The 25162-nt window shown below is 38.3% G+C and overlaps 1 protein-coding gene across 8 annotated transcripts in view; it reads left to right on the forward strand.

The window, feature by feature from the left end:
- Positions 1–25162, forward strand: part of ATP2B1 (ATPase plasma membrane Ca2+ transporting 1) — a 61155-nt gene that overhangs the window by 9324 nt on the left and 26669 nt on the right. For all 8 annotated transcript variants that reach the window (XM_086887777.1, XM_086887779.1, XM_086887778.1 and 5 more), the window contains exons 2-6: positions 16794–17205; positions 21953–22150; positions 22961–23215; positions 23296–23421; positions 23799–23942. In XM_086887777.1, coding sequence (XP_086743903.1) covers positions 17001–17205; positions 21953–22150; positions 22961–23215; positions 23296–23421; positions 23799–23942 — 928 coding nt within the window. In that variant the 5' untranslated portion in view covers positions 16794–17000. The remainder of the gene's footprint in view (positions 1–16793; positions 17206–21952; positions 22151–22960; positions 23216–23295; positions 23422–23798; positions 23943–25162) is intronic.

Consider the following 25162-nt stretch of genomic DNA (forward strand, 5'->3'; position numbering starts at 1 on the left):
TTTGGCAGAGCAATCCTGGCCACTTACATAAGCGTCTTAAAAAACTGAAACTAGTCACTCTGGGCCGCCTCTGTTGCTGAAGAGACACAAACGCATCTGAGATTCATGTGACTATTTTAGATCATGTCCTAGGTGGCTAAAATTATTATTTAGATATATATATTTAATTTATCCATTGCCCATTTACAAAAAACACCTGAAGTGGCTACCTTAGAGGTAGGTGCTCCCGTTTGGTCAGGTGAATCTTGCATATGATGGAAGGAATGTAAATTTTTAACCCATGAAATGCACACAGGTGTGAGACAGACCTTTCAGGTGGTGAAAACAGGTAATGGGGAAGAATACGATTTCAACACTGACTTTTTAGAAAAGCTCTTGCATCTGCTGCATGCTGTCTATTACGAATTGTTGAAGTACTAAATCTTGTGGCGTGATTAATGCTAAAGTCAGTAGTTGTTCAGCTGCGTACTAAATTGAAGGGTTTCAGGTTAAAAACTGAGATAACAAGAAGCCTCTGTAGACCCTTAAAGGCAGCTGTAGTAATTCTAAAGTATAAAATTCTGTGGAATTTGCTGTAGAAACTTCACCAAGAGAGAGGATGCTCATGTTTCAAGGGGCTTTTCAGCCCCTTGAAACACCCTACTTTATATAAATGGATCATGTGCCTTAACTTGCTGATTAGAAGCCTAATGTCAGCCTCTCAAATGTAAAGTGTTATAAACGTAGTTAGTTAGCTGGGAGCTTAGCAAGGCTCCAGTTGCTGGATGATTTTGTGGTGTATTTCCTGCGAGTATGGTTTCATATTTGCTTCACTCTAGCAGGTTCAGCGTAGTTCTGTGCCGTGTTTTGAGTTGGCACTGGCATTGGATTATCTGTGTGGTGAGTCTGGTTAGATTACCATTCTGCCTGAATAAAAAACATTTTTACTGTCTGTATGAGCGTTTTGTGTACCTGCAGGAACTTCAGTGTTGTCACAAGAGACTGCAATAACTTGGAGAATGATCAGAGTGTAACTTGGGGTGGATCAGAGTGGTTGGTGTGCATCCTGATAGCTGATCTTCACCGTGCTAGTGATGGAAGAAGCGTGGCTTTCCTCGCTGTGGTTGCTCTGCATAGAACGTATTGAGCAGCCTGGCTGGAGCCCTGGGAGCTGCCCAGGCACAGCACACAAATGGAGAAAGCTATGGGAACTCTGAATTTCAACACCAAAACTGTGAGGTGGCTTTGTTGCATCACAGGGGTAAAACTTTTTAGTCATCTGTAAAATATCATGTAAGCTCTCTAAGATGGGAACCAGTTCAGCCCACTCTGACTTACTAATTTCGTGAATCTGCCACATGAGAATGAAGCTGAGAAGTGAATACCACTTTCTTGTAGATGGGGAGAAGAAACAGCCATCTAATTTGCTGAAGGGTTGTTCTTCTATTTTTAAAACCTGAAACAAGTGAAGGCTAAATTATGTAGCTACAGGCACATTTTTCTTTGGTAGGTAGTAATCAAAATCTAATGATTTAAGCTGTCAAAGCTTTTTAAAGTTCATGTGAAGTTTAAGATGATGGAAATTTATCTTTTCTTTGGGAGGAGGAGTGTTTTGCTGTTCTTCAAGAAGAAACTTTGAGACAAAGGCATTTATTGCACTTGTATGACAATATACAGACTTCTAAATAGTGACACTTAGAAATAGCCACCCAAAAAATTATTTGATAAATGCTTAAGATTGGAAAGAATTTTATATGAGCTTAGCCTCATACTAACAAGTTAAGAGATGCGGACTTCATTCAAGGAAATAAAATCCAGTCAGTTTTGTAGACTGAAAAATGTGTCTATTTGTGGAGTTTTTGCCAGGAAGGTATGTTGTCTTGTGTTGGGCTTGAGTTTTGGGTTCACCTCCATGAGACTGCAACAAGCTATCAATCTGTTTGTTCAAAGCCTGTTTCTCTTTCCAAAACTGCTTCCACAGCCGCCACTGTGTCAACACCGTTCAGTCATAATTGTCAAGTCCAAAGCAGGCTGATCAATGGAAATGCTAAATAAAGCAGCAGAGCTCTTGCCTCAGAGGCTGTGTAAAACCAGATTTGCCAGGAGGTGTGCGCCTCTCTGAATATCAGCAGAAAGGTTTACTGTTTGTTACCTTCTAGTCCAGCACTGCTATGTGTGCCTTCCTGGCTCCTTTGCTAGAGGTTGTCTTGAACTTAAGAGTTTTTCAGCTTGTCTTCCAGGTGAAGTTGTTTTCTAAGAAATGGACAACCAAAAGGGTTTTTCAGAAACAGCAGAATCCATAGGAATAAAAACTTGAATTGCAGCTATATGATGGTTTTAGTTGTTGAGTTTTTGTTTGTTTGTTTCCCTTTTTTTTTATGCACATGAAGCATCAGACCTTCTGTTACTTGTTAGAGTTGCTCCCCCCATTTGTCAGGAGGGACTTTTTGACTTTTTGATGTGAAAATTTGACTTATTTGGCTTTTAAGATGTGACAGCTGGTTGAGGATCAGAAACAAAACACCAGCTCTACTGCCCATTGACATACATGTCTATGAAAGACCGAGGAAGTTCTTGGCATGCTTTAAACCAAGTGCATTAGATTTGCAGGCACAGCTCTTTTAGTGCTTTCTTACAAGGTATCTTTTTCACAGCTGATAAGTAAAATGATGTCTGTACTCCCTCTGCTGGCTCTGCAAAAGTAGCTTTCATGAGCTTAAATAGCTGAGTAGCACCTCTTACAAATATGTCCGTGTGTAATTCTGAGTTAAGAAGAGTTTAATTAATAGGAGAGGGATTTTCCTGAAAAATGGGTCAACAAATAGCTGCTGAAAGCTAATCAGGTGTCTCAGATGCTATCTCCTGCTATAATGGTAAACACTGGTGTTGTATATACCTTTGTAATTGTAGTCTGATCTGTTTTTGTGTATCAACAATTGGATGGGGCTATCCATTAAAATACTTGTACATCTAGTTATACATCCAAGATCCACTTTTATAGGAATTGTGTATGTATGTGAAAGAGCTATGATAAGAAGCCTCACATGGGGAAGAAAAACTTCTCTACTTCCATAGGGTGCCATATACCTTTATTTGCTTATTCTGAGACTACTTGTTTCTTTCTGTGTGAAGAGACATTCAATATAAAATTCTCAGCCAGAATGAAAGAAGTTTGGACTTGAACGAAGTCTTGGTGTATATATAGATACTACGAACATAATCAAAACAATTGCACTTGGAAATCAATAGACATCTTTACATGCCAATGTAGTTTGCTCTGTTATCTTATTTTCTGATATTATTATTCTATTATACTACTGCTCTGATTATTTTTAGTTTGTGGAATTCAGTGACAGTTTAATGATTTCAGAGAAACAAAAGGGTAACTCACCCTAACATACTGGTCACTAACCAGATAAGTGGAATAATAAACCTAACTGCCTTTTTATTTTTACCATTTGCTAGTGCAAAACATCTCTGAACAAGAACCTTTGAGCCCTGTGACGTGGAGTCTGGCTCCTGGTTGTAAACTCTGAGGAGATTTTCTGGATTTTTGAACCCTGCAAGATGCATTTCCTGGAAAACAGTCTTTTGTCCAGACACTTTACTTGTATAATTCATAACTGTCAAATATTCCAGAACAGTCAAACTACTGTGCAAGCTCAATTAAGAATTCAGGGCAGCCACTGTAGTTCCTCCTGTTGGATTTCTCCTTGGGTGTACCTGTGTCTGTCTGTAGATGTCTTCAGGCACTGCTGTACTCAGAAGGGACTGTTTGGCTGTAAAAAAACCAGACAGTTGCCCAGGACTTCACACAGAGGTTAGAACAAGTTGTTTTCTCACAGCAAGTGCATTCCCCCTACCAAATATGCTCTGCTTTCCCCCTGGTACTGTGGATTAAGTTCTTCAAGTTTATCCCTGTGACTTGGCTTATGATCAGAATTCAGAGTTTTACTGCCTTGCTCAATATTTTTTTTTTTTTCTTTTTTGTCCAAAGTTCCATTTTAATAATCATGTAAGCTGACAAGTAAACCAAAACTTGTGGACCTCCATAACATAGGCCATTAAGTTTAGCTTAGCAATGTCTGCCTTCAGCCCTGGTCTTGTCAAAAGAGAACAGTGGAGGATTTTCCATGCACAGGAAAATGCATCCACTTTTTAGGAACATCTAATAGTACGTTTCAGAAATCTCCAAATTAAGGAGTCAGAGAATCCTGATCTTCAAATATCTTAAAATAATAAAACAGCTTGGTTTAGGCTTCCTGTTGGCAATTTTGCCATGATGCAATTGTTTAAATACTTGAAAATATTTGCTCTGTGTAAAATACTTTGTGACAGCTGATGGCTTATTTTAATAATAATTGCTCAACAACAAGGTAATGTTTTAGTAACTATCTACTTTTTCAGTTTTAAGGAAGAAAGGTGTCTTGAAAGCTGTTTAGCTTAATTATGTGTCTGAAGCATCACACGTCAAACTAGATTGTGACTTTGACAGACAGCTGTGTAACTGCCTAAAATTGTTTGTTCTTTTCCACTTAGTTTGATTCTGGGTTCTGACTGTATACTCTTTGATCACATTGCTGACTTCCTTTATTATATAACTGCTCAAATACCAACAAAACTGGTTATTTCACCACCCTCCCACCCCACACCCCCCAAAAAAAAAAACCAACACAAAAAGCCCCAAAACAAAACAAAAACCTAAACAAACCAACCTCTACCCTGATTTAATGCTGGATTGGTTAGAGCAGAAGATTTCATAGGCAATGGGTACATGTGCAAAAATCTGACTCTGTAGTAGAGGTATGACACAGTAAGTAACAATTTAGCTATTGGTAATCTAGAGAAAATTGCTATCTACTGGTAACAAGTCCGAGTGCAACATGCAAAACTACATATATGTTCAGTATATAATGCATGGTTTTTTCCTGAAGGTGAACTGGGAACATTGTTTATAAACTGTGCTGCTATGTCTGAATAAATATCAAGGAGATTTGGAAGTCCATTGGTATAAATTTTTGTCTCTTAAAGCATCCCTTTCCTTGAGAAAAGGAGGAAATGGAAAAAAAAATGTTGTAAAACAATGGAAGTAAAATTAAACTAAGAAGTTAATAGATTACAGACCATGGTAGAACTTAGCTGTCAAGTGTGCTTGTCATGGTGTACAGATTTGAGTTTGTGTGTAACTTAAATGATGTAAATTCATAACAACTTGGAAATGAGGTGTATGGTTGGTTTTTACTGCGTAGGACTTTTCATTAAGTTTCGCTTCATCTTCCTTACCAGTGTTTTCCTTACCTGAAAGTGTGAATAGCAAGTCTGCTACTTGTTACTAGCAGATTTCATACTTGCACCAGTTTTTTTTTTTTTAAGTCTTGTCTACATCAGGTAGGGTTTTTTTGTTTGTTTGCTTTTGTATTTTGTTTTTTTTTAAGGCTACAAAAATAATGCTTAATCGTAGAGGTTTTCAGATGGCTTCTTTCTATATTTCCCTTGACAAACTAATTAAAATAAATCATTCTTAATGGGACTGCAAAGCAGGTTTTTGGAGAAGACTCCTAGCACAGCTGCTTCCTAGTAGTCTGCTCTCTCTTCTCCAAATGCCATGTATCCTTCAAGCTTAAGGATCTACTGAAAGTGCTGAGAAACCAGCTGATGGCATCCTTTGAGGAAAACAGGGATACAGGAGTTTGCTTAGGAAAGTGCAGCAATAGGAACAGTGAAGGAATTTCCCAAAACTACCTTCAGCAAGACTGAGTCCCTAACTGTGGGAGTTTGGGTAATTTGTGTTAAATTTTGCTTCATGGTGCTGCATCATTTTTTGTTTGTTTCATGAGACTTGATCTTCTCAGTCACTTCCCTCCACTGAGGAAACAGGCATTTCACTGAGTATTACTAGCCTCAGGCTAGAGGAAGCTCTTGTCTTTCTTTCTCTGCTTTACCTCCTTGCTGCCTAAGAGAAATCTGTGAGTTGCACGGTTTAGATTAAAAATACAGTTGGTTTCTGACTTAACAAGGGTTGGTCTGTGAGCTCCTACTCAGCTGTACAGTGAAGGAATCTCATGCTGAGCTGAAGTGTGACACAGTCAGACGTGCAGTGGCACTGGTCCTTTAAGGAAGTCTGTTGGAACCCATGAGCTGAACATACAAATCTTGGTTATTTAAAGAGTTTGTGCCATCAGCAGTGATGCACATGCACAAAATTCAAGTTTGTCACTTGAGTGAAGACGTTGATACCACCTTTCCCAATTCCCTTTCTTCAGAGATACTGAAGATACAGTTATATACATAGATACTCTATGTATATAACTAGAAACAAAATGCGAATTTTTTACATTACTGTTACACATAAACTGTTTTACATAACTTTTACATAAACTGGTACACAGTTACAATGTGCCTCCGCAAAACACACAGTTGTGGGAAGTAGCTTTGTGTAGAAGGAACAAAACAGGTCTGACTTAGCTGAGTCAGGTTGATGACCTGCAGTCTTCGTGGGTGGGTGGGCTCTTGGCCCTGAGGGTCAGCTGTAACTGAACTATGAGCATTTAGTGCATTAGGCTCTCAATCCAGACACCGCCTTTCAGAAGGACAAATATGAAGCTTGTTGAACTAGGAATTGCTGCTGAGGATTCAGAGCTACCTTATCAGAAGACTGACACCTCACTGTGTATGCCAAAGGTAGTTGTGCTCCAGGCATCTGAGTGCCTGCTGGTTTACCACTTTAGTTCTGCTGCCTTGTGCTTTGATAGGGCAGGGGAGTGAAGGGAATCTAATAGCTGATCCTCAGCACTGAGTCGGTTCAGCTGGTTGCAATGGAGTTCTTCAAGGCATGCCCTTTCCCTGCCTAGGGGACTTGTGCCAGAACTGAATTAGACACTTAGCTCACCTCATAATTTGAATGATTGCTGATTAGACTGGAAGCAGAGCTGTCTGCAAAGTGTACTAGGATCCACTGATGCTAGCGAAGACTTAAGGCCTTTGGTTTATAGGAAACTGGAGAAGGGACTTCCTTTACTGTGTGGCACAGGCCTTATAAACATTATTATGGAACATGGTTTTATTTGCATTTTTCCTGAGTTGTTTTTTTCTAATGCATTCATCAAGCACTGATGTCTTTGTAATCTCAGAAACCTAAAGAGTTATGCACAATAAAGTTCTTTACATCTGAAGACTTCAGAAATGAAGCTGTGATTATTAATTACACATAGCCAGTTTGTATATCAATTTGATATAGCTTACCAAAACCGAGAAATCAACTACATTTACTAAATCTGCTTGAGCCATTGTCTGACAGTCAGGTGAATTTGCTGTTCAATCTAAACAAACAGTGTCTGCCCTTCACTGAAAAGTGATGGGTAGTGCTATTTGTTTAGTGGCACGTTGCTTGGTTTGTGTTTTGGGTTTGCTCAAACCACTACAACTTGAAATAACAGAAGGAAGAGGAACCTTTAGTTGAAGGGAGATTTAATGTTATCTTAAAGGTGGCAGCCATATAGTTCCAAGATAAAGATGCTTCTAGCACTGGCTGAATGTGTATCTTGTCTCTTAAGCTGGCATATCCACATTGCATGTATGGCTTATACAAATAAATGAGCTCCTCCAGGTGTCTTGTGGGAAAACTTGTTCAGACAGTAGAAATGCTGCTATTTAATTTTTTCACTGAGGTGGGGGAGATCCTTTTTGGATGACAGCTTTCTGCACCACAAGACTATGGGTAGCCTACTCACAGATGTGGAACCATGAAGTGGATGGCTACCATCACAGCTAGTGGGAAGGTGGAGGCTTGGGAACATGGCATGGTGATCTCTTGCTTATTGGATCTTGGAGGGGGGCAGATTTGATGGCTAGGAAATAAATTGTTTATTTTTAAAGATCATAGAAGTATATGGAGAAAGCAAGAGCAGTGAAAAAAACCCCAAAACATTGCTAAAGGAAGAAGTGCCAAAACTGTTTGGAGTGCTGTATATCCCACAAGAGATGGACTTAGAGCAAGACCCAAAATGAAATATCTTCTCTCATTGGCTGAGGTGCTGTAAAGAAGAGTAGAAAAGCACACAAGAAGTGTGCCTTCTTGGCCCGGGGCTGCCTGTGTGACTGCTGCAAACAGCAGACCTCCCACGCTCATGGACGCAGCTCCATTAAAGCAGTTGGCAGAGGTGATGGCTTTTCCCACTGCGAAAGGATAAGGGGGGCAGGTGTAAGTTGCAGTGTTGTTAGTGTCAAATAATGAGAGCTGCTTCAGGACCTCTGTGAGTGGGAGTGTTACACCATGTCACTGTAGCACAGCCATACCTTTGGTCACCTGAGGATGTGACAGACTTGCTGCTTTGTTAGAGTTACAAATGCTGTGATGTGAATCTCAGCTTTGTGCTTTCTGTCTACTAACACTGCTTATATGTTCCCTGTCTATGTTAAAGAAACAAACTGCTGAGAGAGGTATTTGTTGTCTTATATTGGATGGTGGACAGAGGATTGTCATGTACTGATCACAGAGCAGTTAATTTACTGTCATTCTACAGACAGGTGCCAATATCTGTATTGCAGTAATGCTTCCATGTGGGTAAAACAATCCCAGACCAGCAACCAACCCTGCATAAATTAGAAAGGTTGGAGTAGCTAGAAGTGTGTGACAGTGCAGAAAGCATGACAACTTAGACTTTAAGTGGGTCAGACTTCAGAGAGATGGAAAAGTATTATCATGAGGAAAGACTAGTTTTGAAACTGGAGATGTCCCTGAAGCATAAAGCAATATGTAGTCTTACTAAATCATACAATATGTCAGATAATACTATGAGGTGAAGCCTACTGAACATGCTTCTTAAACTGTACCAGAAAGAGGAGGCCCACTAGAATGAATTAGTGAGCTAAGCTCTCAAAACTTATTGAAAAGTGCTAAAGGGATGACAAGTATAATCATAATAAAGAATTTTGCGAGAGATTTCACTCTTATGCTTCTGCAAAGCTTTACACTGGATTCTCAGATTCAAATATTGAGGTAAAAAACCTTTACCAAACAAAAAACAAAACCACAAACCCATAAAAAACCCTCACCAAAACAAGCAAAAAAACAAAACCAAAAAAACCCAGAACAACTCCACAAACAAAAAGGACCCCTGAACCTCTTGCCATAACTAGCAGGAACAGCAAAGTTGTGAAGTATTTCTCAAAGTGCTGCTCAAATGTGGACTAGTTATGATATTTGAATTAAAAAAACCCTGTCTCCTTAGGAAGAGAAGATGGCATACATAATTGCAGTTTTTGAAAGGGATTTTCTCAGAATGACCCTTATAGCCAGTTTATTTGGTGTATTTCTGGCAGGCAGGAATTAATGACATTCAGGGGAAGCTAGCATAGCTTTCAAAATGTAGGATTCTGAAGAAATAAGGCTTTTTGAGGGTGTTTGAGGATAAGGGGGTACAGTGATCTGGTATTTCCAGAAGGCCTGTGAAAAATCTGAAGATGAAGGTTCTCAGACTGGCTTGTTACAGACTTGGGGGGAAGTTTCTTAAACTTTGTGAACTTGTTCACAAAGAAACACAAAACATCTATTTAATTAGCGCCATAGTGTGGGCTCATTGCGTGTCATTGGGTGACAAGACCTGAGGTTTTTGTTTTATTTTTCTTACATTCCAGACCCTTTCTTGGTTGGGATGGTGATTTTGAGGATCATAAATGGATCATTTACCACATTAATATCAAAACTTGTATATTACTTATTTACAGTATAGACTATTTTGTGGTACTCTTTATATGTATGCAGCAGTAATCTAGTCCAAAGTAGCAAGAAAAGCCTTAAAACTTTACCTAAGTTAATTTTACTGCTCTAATAGAAAGGAATTGGTTACATACAGAGTGACTTTATGGAAGTAATTAGGCTTAATCTCATAGGCATAAATATTTCCTAGTAGTTTTAAGACTAATTTTAAATTCCTTTTGAGGTTTTCTGAATACAAAAAAAAATCAGTTAAGAATGGACTTTAGCCTTTTGCCTGAAGGCTCATAAATCTAAAGAGCTTTTTGCATCTCTTTGATATCATGAAGCATGATCACAGTCAGCAGCCTACTGCTCTGCATAAATGGATATTAGTATAAAAGAATGCTTTCTGAAAGAAAAAAATGGGGAGTGCTCAAAACAGGATGAAATTGTAAACATAAATTCTGTGGGAAAAAAAAAATAAAAAGTGAAAAGGTTTCTCAAGACAAGTCATATACCTGTAAGAATAACTGATGAAGTCAGGGGCTGGTCAGAACTGACCAGCTGGATGCATTGCACTGAGCTTTAAACACAAGTAACTGAAATCCAAGAATCCAATTCCATCTCCGTTGGATGAAATTTGGAGCCATCTCACTTTACCTTTACTTGAAACTTAGTTGCATATAGTGATGTCATATGCCTCATTTAACACACACCTGTCAGGGTTTGTGACCAGAGCACATTTTGCACTTTGGGAATGCCAGTAAACTCTGTTGTAGTCTTAAGATTCATCATTTTAGTGAGCTGGTTGCCATGCTGCCACCCTATCTTTTTCTGAAAAACTTCAGCTTTATCTTGTCATTTTTGTCCATATCATTTTGATAAACGTTGATTAGAAAATGTGGCAAGTTGTTCATGAACCTAGTAATGTGAATACTTGTTGATGGATGACTTTACTACTTTTTTTTTTTTTAAACTCACTTTTAGGTTTATATATTTAGCTATTAATATGACAGATCTGTTAAAAGAACTTAGTTTACAGAATAATTATCCTAAACTGTGCGGGATTAAGAGACTTGAAATCCTCAGTCATCTTATTTAGGTCTCAGTGGATCTGAAGGAAAGGAAAATATTGCTGAGCTTTGGGCAAGCATTTTTTTCTTGCATTTCAAACACCAGCAGGTTTGCCTCCAGCCATCAGTTGCCTTCACTCACCTCAAGTTAGATGAGGAAGCTGACACACACACAGTAAATGTATTTTAGGTACTAGAACACACTCTAAATGATTCTGGATGGGACAGAGTCTTCTAGAAGTTAAAACTTTTTTTTTTTTTTTCCCACTGGGATTATAGTCTTAAACTGGAGTAATCTTGTATCACAAACAGTCCTCTTGAATGTAGCTTTTAGTTTGTGGTGTCATCACAAAGCAGAAAGTAGATGGGCCTAGAAAAAGGAAGTACAGAGAAGGAAGCTTCAGGGCCTGTGGGTGGAGAAGAGAGAAGCTGCCCGAGTGTTGATCAGAGCTGTGGACTGCAGAAAAGTGTTTTAAGTGATTGAAAGCTTGACACTTTTGATCGGTTTTGTCTTAAGTGTTTGTCATCTTGTGGACAAGCCAGCAATGCAATATGAAATGGGTGACTATGAAAGCCTAGTATTTCAAACACCTGGAACACTTGATGCTTCCTGTAATGATGATCACAGTGGTTTTGTGCTCTGGGATTTTCCAGTATATCTCAAAGTCTGATGTTCCTTGAAAGTTGTCATAGGTTTTTCTTGTGGTCGTAGCCCTTCTTGTTGTATCAGTCTATTTTTGGATCATTAATATCTCATTTGTTACCTCTATTTGGTTACCTAATGATTAGTTTAAACTCTTGATAAAATAGTTTCCTACTCAGACTATTCTATACATCACTTTCTAATCTTGTTCCTTAATGCAGGTGTCACTTCAGCTGGAGCTGAGTTTTTTTGTGGGTGGGGAGAGGCCATGCCTTGGACAAGGCAGGGCAATTCAGGCCTGTGCAGATGGCTGATGGCATAACAAAATGTCTGCTTGCTTGCTGGGCTCCTGGCAGAGGCTGTGGACCAAGCTGCTTTGTAAGAGAAGCTTATGTCCTTCGTGCCATAATAACTCACCTTCAAGACTTGTACAATTTTTCCTTGCTGCTACCAAAACAGCAGGAAAATGACGCAGGACCTGTGTGTGAACACTGCTAATTTATACTACTACCAGACTGACTTGAGACTACTGAAGTCCTAATTTGTTTGCTATCATTTCAATAAGAAATAAAATTTGGGGTCTCAAAGGAAGGAAACCACCAAAGGATGAAACAGTTTCTGCAAGTGTCAATCACAGTAGGTAGCAGAAATGCCTTAGATTAAGTGCCATAAATCACAGAATAATTTGGGTTTGAAAGGATCTTTAAATGTCATCTTGTCCAACCTCCCTGCAATGAGCAGGGACAATACCAGTGTTTAGATCTAATACAGTATCTAGGACAGTTTTTATTTCAGATAGGTAAGTACATCTGCCTCCCAGGAGATTAAGCTTCAGAATTAAATCAGATTTCTCTTTGAAAACTAAGCAAAAGTCGTGACCTTTGATGAATTCACCATTTATAGCACGTAAGCTGTAACAACCGAAACTTGTCATTACAGCACTGTTGGGCATATTTAAGGCTGAAGATGATATGCTAAAAACTTTGCTTGTGCCCTTTGCCTCTTAGTTCTTCAGTCTACTTGTACTTGTCTCTTCATAAACCAGGCTGAGATGTTTGATCTAAAACAACAGCATAGCACTGAAATTATTTAACTCCTATTCGTTCAGTTAGGCACATTTTAACTTACCAGAGTAGTGACTTGTAAATGCATACTGTTCTGTGCTAACATTTTGCTTCATTAGCATTCATTCATATTCCTTGTGAAACAGCTGGGGAGTTTCTGTAGCCTGTCAAGTAGGTGGGAGGATCTGTCTCTTACAGTAAAAAGTTTGACCCTTCAGAGCACAAGACCTCAGTCAATTTCAGTGTGATTTCCAGGTTACTTTCTCAGTCACAGTTACTTTTCACTGTAATAATGTTCCATTATAACTAATATTGCAGACATCTTCCCTTCTTTCTTCCCCCCACCCCTGCAATGTTGTGTGATGGCTTGAAGCTGTGGGTCACACCCAAAGTATGCAAAAGCATATAATGTTTTTTCAGTATCTTTGAAGCTGTGAACAGGTTAAAAGGCATGACAGCTGAAACATATGGGGACAGTTTTTATCACAACAGCTTCTTGGTATGCAGATCTGTCTGGCATTCATTGAACTAATTAGATTAAACAAAGGCTTTCCTGAGATAATCACTTTGCAAGCCCTTTCCTATATTACAGGACCCAGTTTTAGTGTGTTGCTGAAGGTCAAATGCTACCAGCTAGTGCTCAATATCTCAATGCATACTGTTCAAGCAGATGTATAAATTAAATTGAAAAACACAAGATTTATAATTGCTGAAGCTTTGAATCTTGAGGTGTGTGCTTAAGTGTTTTAACATTGATTAAGAAAACTGTATTTCCTTGTAGGTTAGTAAAGCAAGTATTAAATGTAAATACAATCATAGGAATAGCTTGGATAGGGGTCTAAGGTATGCTAGGTCCAGTGCATCTGGGCAATAGTAATTGTGCCACCACAGAAGCACTTCAAAAAGCATGCTGCAGCTTCTAATTTGGTCAGCACAGGCTGTTCTGATTGCACTAAACAGACAAGTAATCTATAGTCTCTTTGTACTTTGGTAAGCATCTCTACATGTAGACTCCTGTTTAGAGCTTTTCCTTTCTCCAGTCCAACTACAGAAACTTGTGATGTTGTTGAACTTCCAACACTGGTAAGGTTGTCTAACCTTTGTTTAATGGGTTATGGGTTTGAATTAGTGTCTTTGATAGCAAAACACATCCCTTAGCAATAAATAGTAATTTAATTTGGGTGAGGAAGTTGCTCATCATAAGCAGCTACAATAATATGATGTGTCAGTTGCTACAGCCAAAGAGCAGCAAGGTCTTCTCAGAGGGATTTATATAAGTATCTGAATACTACTACCTATGAGAGTATGTGCTGCTACTGAAATGTGCCTCTGCAGTTCAAGCTTTTTAGTCACTTGAGTGTGATAGAGAATAGATTTTAAAGTTATTCCTTGTCTCAGTCATATAAAGGGATAAACAAAGTGTCAGATAAAAGATTACGCAAAAGTTGATGTGTCTAATAAACAATAGCCATCTTTATTTTTTGTATGCAGCTTAAGCTGGACACTAAGACAAATTCAACTGAATGAAACTTTAAATAGGTTGGAACTTCAGCAGTGGTATACAAATGAGTTTTAGTTTGATAACCGTTTCTTGAATTTAAAACTTGAGATATTAACGGATTGGAAGCTTGAGGTGAGTTGCAAGTCCATCCTGTACCTGTATGACAGGTATGTTGTGCTCTCTGTTGACATGTCTGGTAAAAATGGACTACTGAAGCAGATCCTTGTCTGATTTTGTGCAAAAATTGATAATGTTTATAAGTTTTTTCATAAGTTTTTATGATCTTCATCTTGCACTTGCTCAGTATTCAGATTTTGAAATCTTCACACTGTTTTTTTCAATTTTCCACAGTTCTTTGCTAACATGGATGTACCAAATAATTTGTGGATGTACCAAATAATTTGTATCACTACTAGAGCTGATCTGTAGAACTGCACTATTTTTGTAGTTAATGCACACTTATTGAATTTGCCTGTGAACCCTAAGGGCCCATTGGTATGTTAGATGGCACTTGGAGCACACGAGTATATCCCTTCAGTATAAACTTATTAATCAAATCTGGATTATTATTTATTAGTAAGAATTGATGTTGATGCATAGAGAGGCTAGAACAGGAGTGCAGAGCACACTGAATTATGACTAAGCAGTTATTACTCTTAGGTTTAGTTGCCTATGGAAGCACATTTTGCCCACTCTATGCATATATATGGAGAGAGAAAGTCTTAAAACTTTTTGATGACAAGTGAACAGTGACTAGACCTGTAGCTTTTCCTATCCTTTTCTCCTGGATTTGGGTGTATTTGGGCATCAAGTACTGGGCTCCTGCTAGAGGCTTGAACAGAGCTTTTCTTAATTAAAATTGAATCAAGTTTGATGCAATTGGTTGTGGGGCCTTCTGCTTGGTCTATTTTTGCCTAATTAGCAGCTGCAGCATCTTCTCCATAGCTATACAAACTCATTTGCCTGATCTGCTTCTTGTTACACTGTCATAGCTTATGATCAGATGCCAGCTGATAAATCCTCCTAGGCTCCCAGCTGGACAACAACATCCAGCTTCTGGGCATTAGATAAGAATGTGGCATGTCTTTAAAGAAGACTCTTTCATACGTGGTTTGCATGAAATTCTTCACTGGCAGGATACTCTAACAGAACTCATTAGAGTCCTAATTAAAACTGCAACCTAGTGTGCAGGCTAACAGCATCATCATGAACTTTCCAACTGTTGCAACATTTTCTTGCAAATAACAGAGAAAACAATGAAGATCTGAAATTAATTTTTAAATTAAGAACTTTTCTGATGTCAGAATGTTGGAAGATTTATGAATATGAATATTGATTGCTTTATGCTTTTTGTCACTCTCTGGAAAACAGCCAAGGACAGTGGTTTTCTCAGAATCTCCTGTGACAGGAAGAGAAGAGCAGTTGCAGTTGTAGAAGTTGTAACTCTGCCAGAGATGGGCCTGTCACTTGTGGTCAGGTGACATCAGTTCAGGGGCTTGCAGTGTCAGTGGTTGTTCTCAGAGCAAATGAAGTATTGTGGCACGGTGCTTTAAATGGTAGATTTAGTATAGCTGCAACTGATTATTACCAGAGCAGAAATCTGAGTCTTTCCTGGAACCAAGACCTTAAATTTCTGGTAGTTGGGTGCTTATACCTTTACTTCAACATAGACTTGGCACTTCAGCCAAACAGTCCACTAACCTGGCAGGGAAATAGCTAGAAATATTTTGTTTCCTGATGCTTTGCCTTTGTATTTTTGCCTTTGCTAGGCATATGACACCTGAGGGTCTCATTGACCTGGAAGTGTCCAAGTTATTGTTCATCTGAACTTAGGAGTCATGTTCTGTGGGGGAATATATCCTTACACATGCTCATTGCACTCCATTATGCCAATAAAGCTGACTTACATGATCAGATGTCTGGTTTTGGCATACAACAAATCTTCACACAGGCATAAGGAGTTTGTGTGTGCACTGCACTGTTGTGTAGCTACATGTCTACATGCAAGATGTGTCAGCTGAGCAGGGATTATGTATAGAATGCCTGTGCAAGTTCAGAGTTCTGTGGCTAGATGATAATTTCTCTGCTACAATGTATTGATTATCAGATGGAAGAACTGCTCTCAGTCTCCTCATCTCTCTTCTGGAAAGGTGCTATTGTGCAATTTTTCCCTGTCTTCAAAGAGTGTGTTAGGCTTGAGTTGTGATGAAGTGGGCTGGAGCAGAGCTAAAACTGTATGGATATGAAAAATTTATTAAGAGCTGCCTGAATTTATCCAGGCCTGCCTGAAGATATAATCCTACTTAGAATACAAAAGTACTTCATGCATGGGCTAGCTTAGTGTTGAAGTTGTTTTTCTTGAGGTTTGCACAAATGAATTAATGGGAACACAAAATATCTTGCTCTTCCCAAACTCTGAGGTGAGAGTGTCATTGGAAAGTGGAGATTTTTAACCTGAGCATGTTCTTTCCCCATGTGACATCACTTGTGGATGCCACAAGCCCCATTTCCCTGGAAACAGATTTAATTTTAGGTATTTTTAAAGGTTGCTGCTTGATGATGAACCATATGGACATATGAAGGAAAATGCCAGTGTTAAAGGCAACAGTTGTTACAAAGTTAATGACTTAAGGAAATCCAATAATGCAAGGCTGTTTTGGGATGGGAACATCCATTTTCTTCCTTGTCACTCTTGCCCGCGGAACGCAAACTAAAAATGTTATAGGAAATTAAAGAGAAATTTGTTCTGTAACCTCAGTGAAAGAATAAGGGTTGTTTTACAATGCATTTCAGTATAGCTGTTCTGTAACTGAATGTGTGTTTATTCTCTCCCTAGACTGTACATGCCTTTTGGCTTTGGAGAACGGAACGCGCCATGGGACAACCTCAAAGATATCTCTCCAGACGGGCTCTCTTTCTTGGGTGATGTGTCTGCTCTCCTGACTGTCTTCATACCCAAAGGATTTATTTTTCTTTTGGAAATATTTTAAGTTGAAATTCCGTTCCTTACTGGAAACTGTCTGCGCTAAAGACTGCATGCATCATGGGTGACATGGCAAACAACTCGGTTGCATATAGCAGCGTAAAAAATGCTGTAAAAGAAGCTAATCATGGAGATTTTGGAGTTACTCTTGCAGAGCTCCGTTCTCTTATGGAACTTCGAGCTGCAGATGCACTGCATAAAATACAGGAATGCTATGGTGATGTACATGGCATCTGTACAAAGTTGAAAACTTCACCAAATGAAGGTAAGTACATTTTAAAACTTATTGAGGAAACTCCATTTAGGAAAAGCCTTAGTCAGTAAACTGTTGGGTTTTTTTTAATAGAAAAAAGTTTGTAAAAGCATTTTAGTTACCATTACAAAATACTGTTTCTTGTTCCTTTAAGACAGACGTATTCCATGGTAATAAGTAAGCAAGATTTTTTTTTTCAGTTGGTCTAACTGCATGTGAGATGTTGTATTAATGAAGTTGGAACAAAGTTCACTGATGTAAACATCCACATATCAAGCAGCAGTGTAACATAGCAGTGTTCAACTCACTGGGAAAGCATCAGTTTTCTAAACAGTTCATATGACCTATAGCTCACAATTCAGATCATGCTGTTGTAGAGCTCAAGGTTTTAATAATCTAATGCAGAGCTTATTAATGCTTCTGTGTGGCTACCTAGTTCTTGGATTTGCTAATGCAGCAATTTTTAAAACTGATTACATGTTTTCTGTTTGTGCTATGTTGAATTCTTAGTAGCAGGATCTAGTTTCTAAATCTGCAGTATTTCTGTAGATTTTATTTGAGCTATGCAAAATAACTGTCACTATAACTCGAAGCATTAACCTGTAATCGTAGTGCAAGGTTTGCAAAGTGATTACACGATCTTATTCCCTAGAAATAAGCATCAATTATGGAGTCTTTACCATGCTGGACTTAGTGGCATTCTGTAAAGTGTGGCTACATGATGCTTTTGCTATTTAGAGTTATTACTCCAGGATAGACAGCACAAATGTAAAGAAATAAGAAAATAAATTTATTAGGTCTCCTTCTTGAGAACCTTCCAGAAGTTCTTCTTAAGACCTGGCCTTTTCTTACTGCTTTCTTCCAATGTAAATGAGAACTATTAAGGATATTTGTGAATATATCTACATGCAGTAGTCCTTGCAGTAAACTTTACTTAAATAAAAAATATGTAAAAACATTAACTGAAATTTATTGCAAAGTCCTGCTGTTGAGAGCAATTGAGAATTATCAAAATCAAGATTTTGGCAAATTGTAGCGTCTCTTCATTGAAGGACTCACATAGATTTTAACCAATGCTGGTGGCAGTAAAGTACCTGCTGTCTTAATCCTGGGAAGCCGTTGCTTTCTGTTCTTCAGAAATGCTATGGAAAGATTTGTCTTCTTGGACCAAGAGCAGCCTTCTAATGCCGTAAGGTACCTCTGGGTACATCTGCATTTAGCATGTTTTAGCTTGATCTGCTTTTGAAGCCAGACTCCTGACTTCCAGACTCCTGAAATTATCAGTAGATGGACTGGGTTCCTCTTACCAAACCGAAAGCAGCCAGCTGACACGGCTGAACTACCAGTGAATGGGAGTAGACCAATTTCAGGATGAAGAAGTTTGTAAAACATGAGGAGTACAAACTTCTGTTCCTTGGCAGTTGTAAAGTACAGTGCATGTGTGTGAAGCACTGTAGTGTATCAGCAGTGTAACACGTCTCAGGAGCAATAGGCTCTCGTTACCCTGTTGACCTGTTGCGTAGCATTGAAAGGCAGTTTCCCTTCTCAGTGAAAAGGGATGTAGTTTTCTACAACTGGGAGTTGAACCAAGAGTTATATTCTGTTGTACAGTGATCTGCAAGGCTAAAGGCCCATTATTACCGCAAGCTAGGTGGGCATATGATTTTACATAGCCATGGGGCACTAAGCACCAAAGAGCTCATATACTGCAGGATTCACTTTGTCTCTAAATGTAACAAACATGCAGGTTAGCGCATGGGAGCCATGAGTGTCAGCGTACTAAAACTCAAGGGCTGGATGCCCTTTCTTCAGATTGGTTGTGCTGTACTGAGGGCTGTGTGATCAAGGCCTTTCACTTTCAAAAGGATTTGACATTTACATGTACACTGCAATCGGTTACATACAGTCATTGACTTAATAAAGGGCACCATCCTTTTTCAAGTGCTCTAGAGAAGCTCATAAACACACCAAAGACTCAACAGTTGAGCATGTTAACAGGCTCAGAAGAGGTTAATTGAGTTAGAACAGCGTCCAACAGAGGTGTCATTTTGACTCTAAACCACAACACGAAATTTTAAGAGAATCAACCTCTCTGTCAGATAACCTGCTATAAACTTTTGGAAGGTAGTACCAGAGAGCTCTTGTAAAGGTCTCCGCTTTTGTCAAATTCAAATTGTAAGTATAGAAAGGGAGACTAATGGAAAAAAGTCTAGGGAAGATCTTGCAGGAAACTGTTATGTGTTAGGCTAATAGTAGCTCTCTAAAACCTTGTGGGTATATCTGCCAGGCCCTGTGACAGTTTTTCCCAATCAGATGTTTTCTTTATGACATGACACTCTTACCACTATGTAATTACTAGTGGCTTCACAGGAAAAGTACAGGTGGTTCTGACATGGTACACATTGGATGAGCTCAGCTTATTCCATTTCTTGCTGTGAAGTTGTTGACAATGTAAGGCAACGTCTGTTTTCAGGGAAAATTTCAATCAAACTTAGCTGATTTAAATGAGAAATGGGAGCAGAGCTTTACCAGTATTACTTAAAAAAACCACACTGAGTAGACTTTACTGCTTGCAAGTATACAAATGTGCAAAATTAATGTTTGACATACGTTTAGTAGCAAAAATCTGTCATATTCCGGACAGATACAGATATTTCTAATAAAATTTGGATATGAAGCATTAATAGTCCCTTGGGTATTACTCTTCAAACTTAACCCCAAATAGCATAAATTACCCTAGTTAAGACACCTAATGAAGAATGTAATGGCAGTAGTTTTGATCTCAGGACTGTAGATTGTGAACTGTGAAATTGCCAGCTGTGTGGTAAATGAAGCAAGTTCAGTAATAGTGCATGGTGTATTACAGTGTACACTAAAAATACAAATGGTTTTTGACTGTGCTAGGCTTATTTACTAATCTTCACTAAGTGGTTCTGCTAGTAGCTTGACTTTATATAGCCTCATTTGGAAACACTTTTCAATCTTCAAAGAACTTTGCTGTACATTTCTGATGTTCTGCACTGTGGTACCCTGCGAAAGGAGGAAGAGAGTGATGTTGCTAACATTACGTAAATAAATTTCCAGACTCTGCCATGTCAAAGGAATAGAGAAGTAGTATCTTTTGCCAAATAGCAATATGGCCCAGCCTTTTGGAATGACCACGCTGTCCTGAGTTTCTGTAGATTCTGTAATGTATAGCTTGATTTTGAAAATAGACTTGCAGTGCTCTTTGTGTTGAGAGTGAAAGTAAGCACCTTAAAGCTTGAAGTGCAAGAAGTGTAAGGTTATGGCTAATGAGTACAATTGCTTCTTTGTATTAAACCTTCAAAGTCATGAATTCAAGGTGAATTGAAGACTGTTAGAATAAATGTAATTTATCATATACTCAGAATATGTTTAATTCATTTCACTTTTGAAAAGATCTGCACATAGTTTGCTTTTCAGTTAAGTTGTTAGCATTTAAAATTGAGTTTTGCAGTTCAGTAGCTTTTTCAAAGTGTCCTGAAGTATGTGATGATTCTAGGAGAAATGTCTGTTAGAGGTGTTTAATACCACCCCCCCCACCCCCCCTTATTTTGAAAGCCAGCTGCAGTGGCTACTCTTCTTAATTTGTATGTTTGCAATGCCTTTATCACTAAGCAGATGGGTTAGCTACTAAAAAAATTGCTAGTAAGAAAATAGTTGTTTTTAAGCTGGTGCTGATCATAGCCTTGGAGTCAGTATGATTGAAATATCCAGACCTTTGCTCTGAACATGCCTTGAATGTGGCAATTTTGATTGGAAAAATTAGTATTCTGAATGGTGGGTTAGTCAGCTGGAAACTTCTAGAGGAGTAGCCAGGAGGTGTGCTCACAGAAGACCTTGAGTGCATGACCTTGCACTGAAAACACTTGGTATTTCTTTATTTTTAAGATCTTGGCAAGCTCTTGAAACATGCTGTAGCCTTTTGTGTAGGCCCCTCACTCTTGTCTGCTAGTGTCCCTTAAGGATGGTACAAGAATTGAGACAGAGGAGGATTCAAATATGCCATGTAAGAAAGAGGATGGGTACAAAACTGAGGTGACAGACCTGGCATAGTGCTAAACATGGGCTCTCTGTGTGAGAGGAGATAGAAAGTGAAGCTTCAGAAGAGCAAATAACTACCACCACTCCAGGTGGATGCAGCATCATAAATCTTTCCATATGATGCCTGCAGAGCTTCAACTACTTTTAATAGTTTTTTATATAATAATTAATATTGAAATACAGTGATTATAATAGTTACATTTTTAAGTATAATAAACATCTCATTATAAATGTTACATTACTTTTAGGATCCTAGGATGTTGTCTCTGAATACAGAATCCCTACACTGGGAACCAGAGCTGCCTTCACGGGCTGTGGTCTTGCTAAAGCTTTATGGTGCTACTCAGTCTCAATAGTAGTAACTCTACTAATGATCTTGTCTTGCAAACTTGTTTACTTTGAACGAAGGTATGTGTGTTATTATTACTCTGTTCCTATGTCATATTAAGTGACATATTAAGCAGGTAGACCATCAGCTTTATTTTGGCAAGGTGAGAATTGTAAAATATAGCTGGCTTTCTATAGTGACTCTGATTTAAGGGTATTACTTACGTAATTATGTTTGAGATAACATGTGGCTTTTTTGGTATTGTTACTGAAATATGGAGTGGGACTTGATTCCATGAGTGGGACAGTTCTGATGTGAGGGTGAAATGTGTGCAAGTGTCACTAATTTTATCTTATTGTTAAATAGGTTTAAGTGGAAATCCAGCAGATATAGAAAGGAGAGAAGCAGTTTTTGGGAAGAACTTTATACCTCCTAAAAAGCCAAAAACATTTCTTCAGTTAGTATGGGAAGCACTACAGGACGTTACATTAATTATATTAGAAATTGCAGCCGTAGTATCCTTGGGCCTTTCTTTTTACCAGCCTCCAGGAGGAAATGAATCATGTAAGTAAACTTCTTGAAAAGTAGGTATCTACTTTTATCATACTACTGACTTTCCTGGTTCAACATGCCTATACTGTAAATCTGATGGGAGACAGTGGAAAAGCAGCTTATTGTTCCTTATTGAGAGCACATTACTAGAACTCTAGCTTGCCTTAAAAGGGCAACATGAGATTTCCTTGGTCATGATCTAGAATTATTCTGACCAAAGGTAAATTGCAAGCAGCAGGAAGAAGGACTTGTTTGAAATCCAGTCTCTGTGCAAGTGGGATTTTTTTTTAGCTTTGCCTCAAATATTTAAGCAATTTATAATTTTTAGTCATGGGCTTTTTTTGGGGAGTCAGCAAGTCTGAAATGTTCCTTGATTTTGTGATATGACAGTGGTAACCTTATAATTTAAGAAATGAAACTATATTTCTAAACAGAAAATAAAGGGGTTGTGACTTCATTTAACTGAATTTTTGCAGTGATATCTGGTTTGTTAAGGCAAATGTAAAGCGGGATATGTTGACAAAGCAGAATGTTGTTTACCAGTCTGGCATTCTTTTGTCATCATTTAACAAAATAAGGACAGGCAACTTTCTCTATATAAATTTCTCTTGTGTTCAGGTGAGCAGGGTGGTTTAACTTCCTCAAGCTGCTCTAGCTTTCAGGTTCTTTAACTTCTTTGTGTGTTACCCTTATGGAAATAAAGGTAAAATTGCAAAGAAGGTTAGCATGGAAAATGTTGAGCAACTATAAGCTTTTTTTTTGCCGAAACTTTCATTGTTGAAATATCTTTGTGAACTTAAATCTAAAACCTGTTTTCTGCAGTATGTGGATCAGTAAATGTTGGTGAAGAAGAGGAGGAATCTGAAGCAGGTTGGATTGAAGGAGCAGCAATCCTCCTATCTGTAGTTTGTGTGGTATTAGTAACAGCTTTCAATGACTGGAGTAAAGAGAAACAATTTCGGGGATTGCAGAGCCGTATTGAACAAGAGCAGAAATTCACTGTCATCAGAGGTGGCCAAGTCATCCAAATACCAGTAGCTGACATAATTGTTGGAGATATTGCACAAGTGAAATATGGTAAACATGTTTTTAAAGTTGAACTTTCTTTTATTTTTAAAAAAGGAACTGCAGTCAACAAACCCAGTGATCTCTCGTAGGTGACCTTTTGCCGGCTGATGGTGTTCTCATTCAAGGAAATGATCTCAAAATTGATGAAAGCTCGCTGACTGGGGAATCTGATCATGTTAAGAAATCTCTGGACAGAGATCCTATGCTGCTGTCAGGTGTGTAGCATTTGACAATTTTTGGATAAAGTAGTTTGCTTCTATGGTAAGCTTGTTACTTAAAATTTTGAGGTTAAACTAGCAAATTGTTTTTTTATCTAGGTTGACTCCTAGAACTGTCCCAAACCAGACCATCAAGTACAAAACTTTTTTGGAGTGATCAGACCTATGAAACTGACAAATATTTTGTGTAATTGCTTATGGGTTTACTTTCCAGATTGCTTTGGCAGCTAAAGCTTTAGGGGAGCACAGTGGTACATATGCACAGGTCACAGTTTTATCAAAGTCAAGTTTAAAAGATTATTTCCTCAAAGTACTTGTGTGCTCTGCCACATAACTGCTCATGTCTCAGTGAAAAACCCAATTCAATCTTTCAGGTACACATGTGATGGAAGGTTCTGGAAGAATGGTAGTTACTGCTGTGGGTGTGAACTCTCAGACTGGAATCATCTTTACCTTACTTGGGGCTGGAGGAGATGAAGAGGAGAAGGAGAAGGAAAAAGAAAAGAAGGAAAAGAAAAGTAGGCATATTAATCTTAAATACTTTGGCAGGGGGATGGGAGTGGGGCTGGTGATGAACTTTTGAATATTACTGGACAAAAACATATTCCAGTCATCTAAAGCCAGACAGCCTTTTTAAAAACTCATGCCTTCTGTAGGTTTCATAGGGAAAAACAACTTAGGTCCAGTGACCTGAGAGTACACCACTTCAAATAACTCTTGTCACATGGAATTTAGTTAAACTTCAGATCTCATTGATCAGTCAGAGTCTGGAAAGTTTGCAAATCCTAACCAGCCATACATACCATGTATAAATAGTTAAACTCTCATCTTGTGTAACTTCAAGGTGCATTGATGTCTAGTAACAAATACTTGTTTATGGAAAACAAGTTATTATGGGTTCAACCTTATAAGCATCTAGTTCTGCACTTGAGAAGTAGAAAATGCCCCTTATAGGGAGTTCTTCTATAACACTGGAAAGGGAGAAGCTTAGGTCTTTGATGCTGCTGACCCTGTGGATAACCTAAATATGTATGACTGACCTTGATAAAAAATGAGCAGACATTTTCTGTGGAATTTTGGCATTTCTGCCATTCCTTTTCTTTAGAGCTCAAATTTTGAATGCTCAGAGATATACACAAGGCAAATTCCTCATGACACTTTTCCTGTAACTTAGTTTTTGGAAGGATGAGGGGCTTGCAACAGCATATTTTGGGGCCCTTCTGTGAAGAATGAAATGAGCTGTCTTCCTTATTATAAGGTCACTTATCTAACCTTAGCCTTTATCCTGAGAATCAAAGCTTAGAAATGTTAAGCAGTAATGTTTTGCTAGTACTGCTCACAAGGCATGTTCAGGACTCAGCTTCATGGTGAAAATTTTTCATGAAACCATTATGAAGTCTTCTGGATCAGACTAAGTCTGGGGCTTCTTGGCACTAGAACCAAAAATTAAATTATGAACCAAAGTATACTATTTTTTATCAGAGGGGTACAAGACAATGATGGAAAATTCACACAGAAATGTGTTTAAGATTCTCAGATACCTTCAAACTCAATAGGCAATTGCTAAAATGCGTGCTCTGTGCAGGAGATGGAATTGAAGTTTTTTTGATCTTGTCCTAACCCACAAATACTTTACAATTCTGACCCTTCTTGAAACTTGGAAAAAAAAAATAGTAAATTTCCTTACAAATTAGAAAAATTGTTACAAGAAAAATTGAAAGTTCTAAGTTAGTTTCAA

The sequence above is a fragment of the Cyanistes caeruleus genome, chromosome 4 (genome assembly GCF_971803275.1).
Source record: "Cyanistes caeruleus chromosome 4, bCyaCae1.hap1.1, whole genome shotgun sequence".
NCBI lineage: Eukaryota > Metazoa > Chordata > Aves > Passeriformes > Paridae > Cyanistes > Cyanistes caeruleus.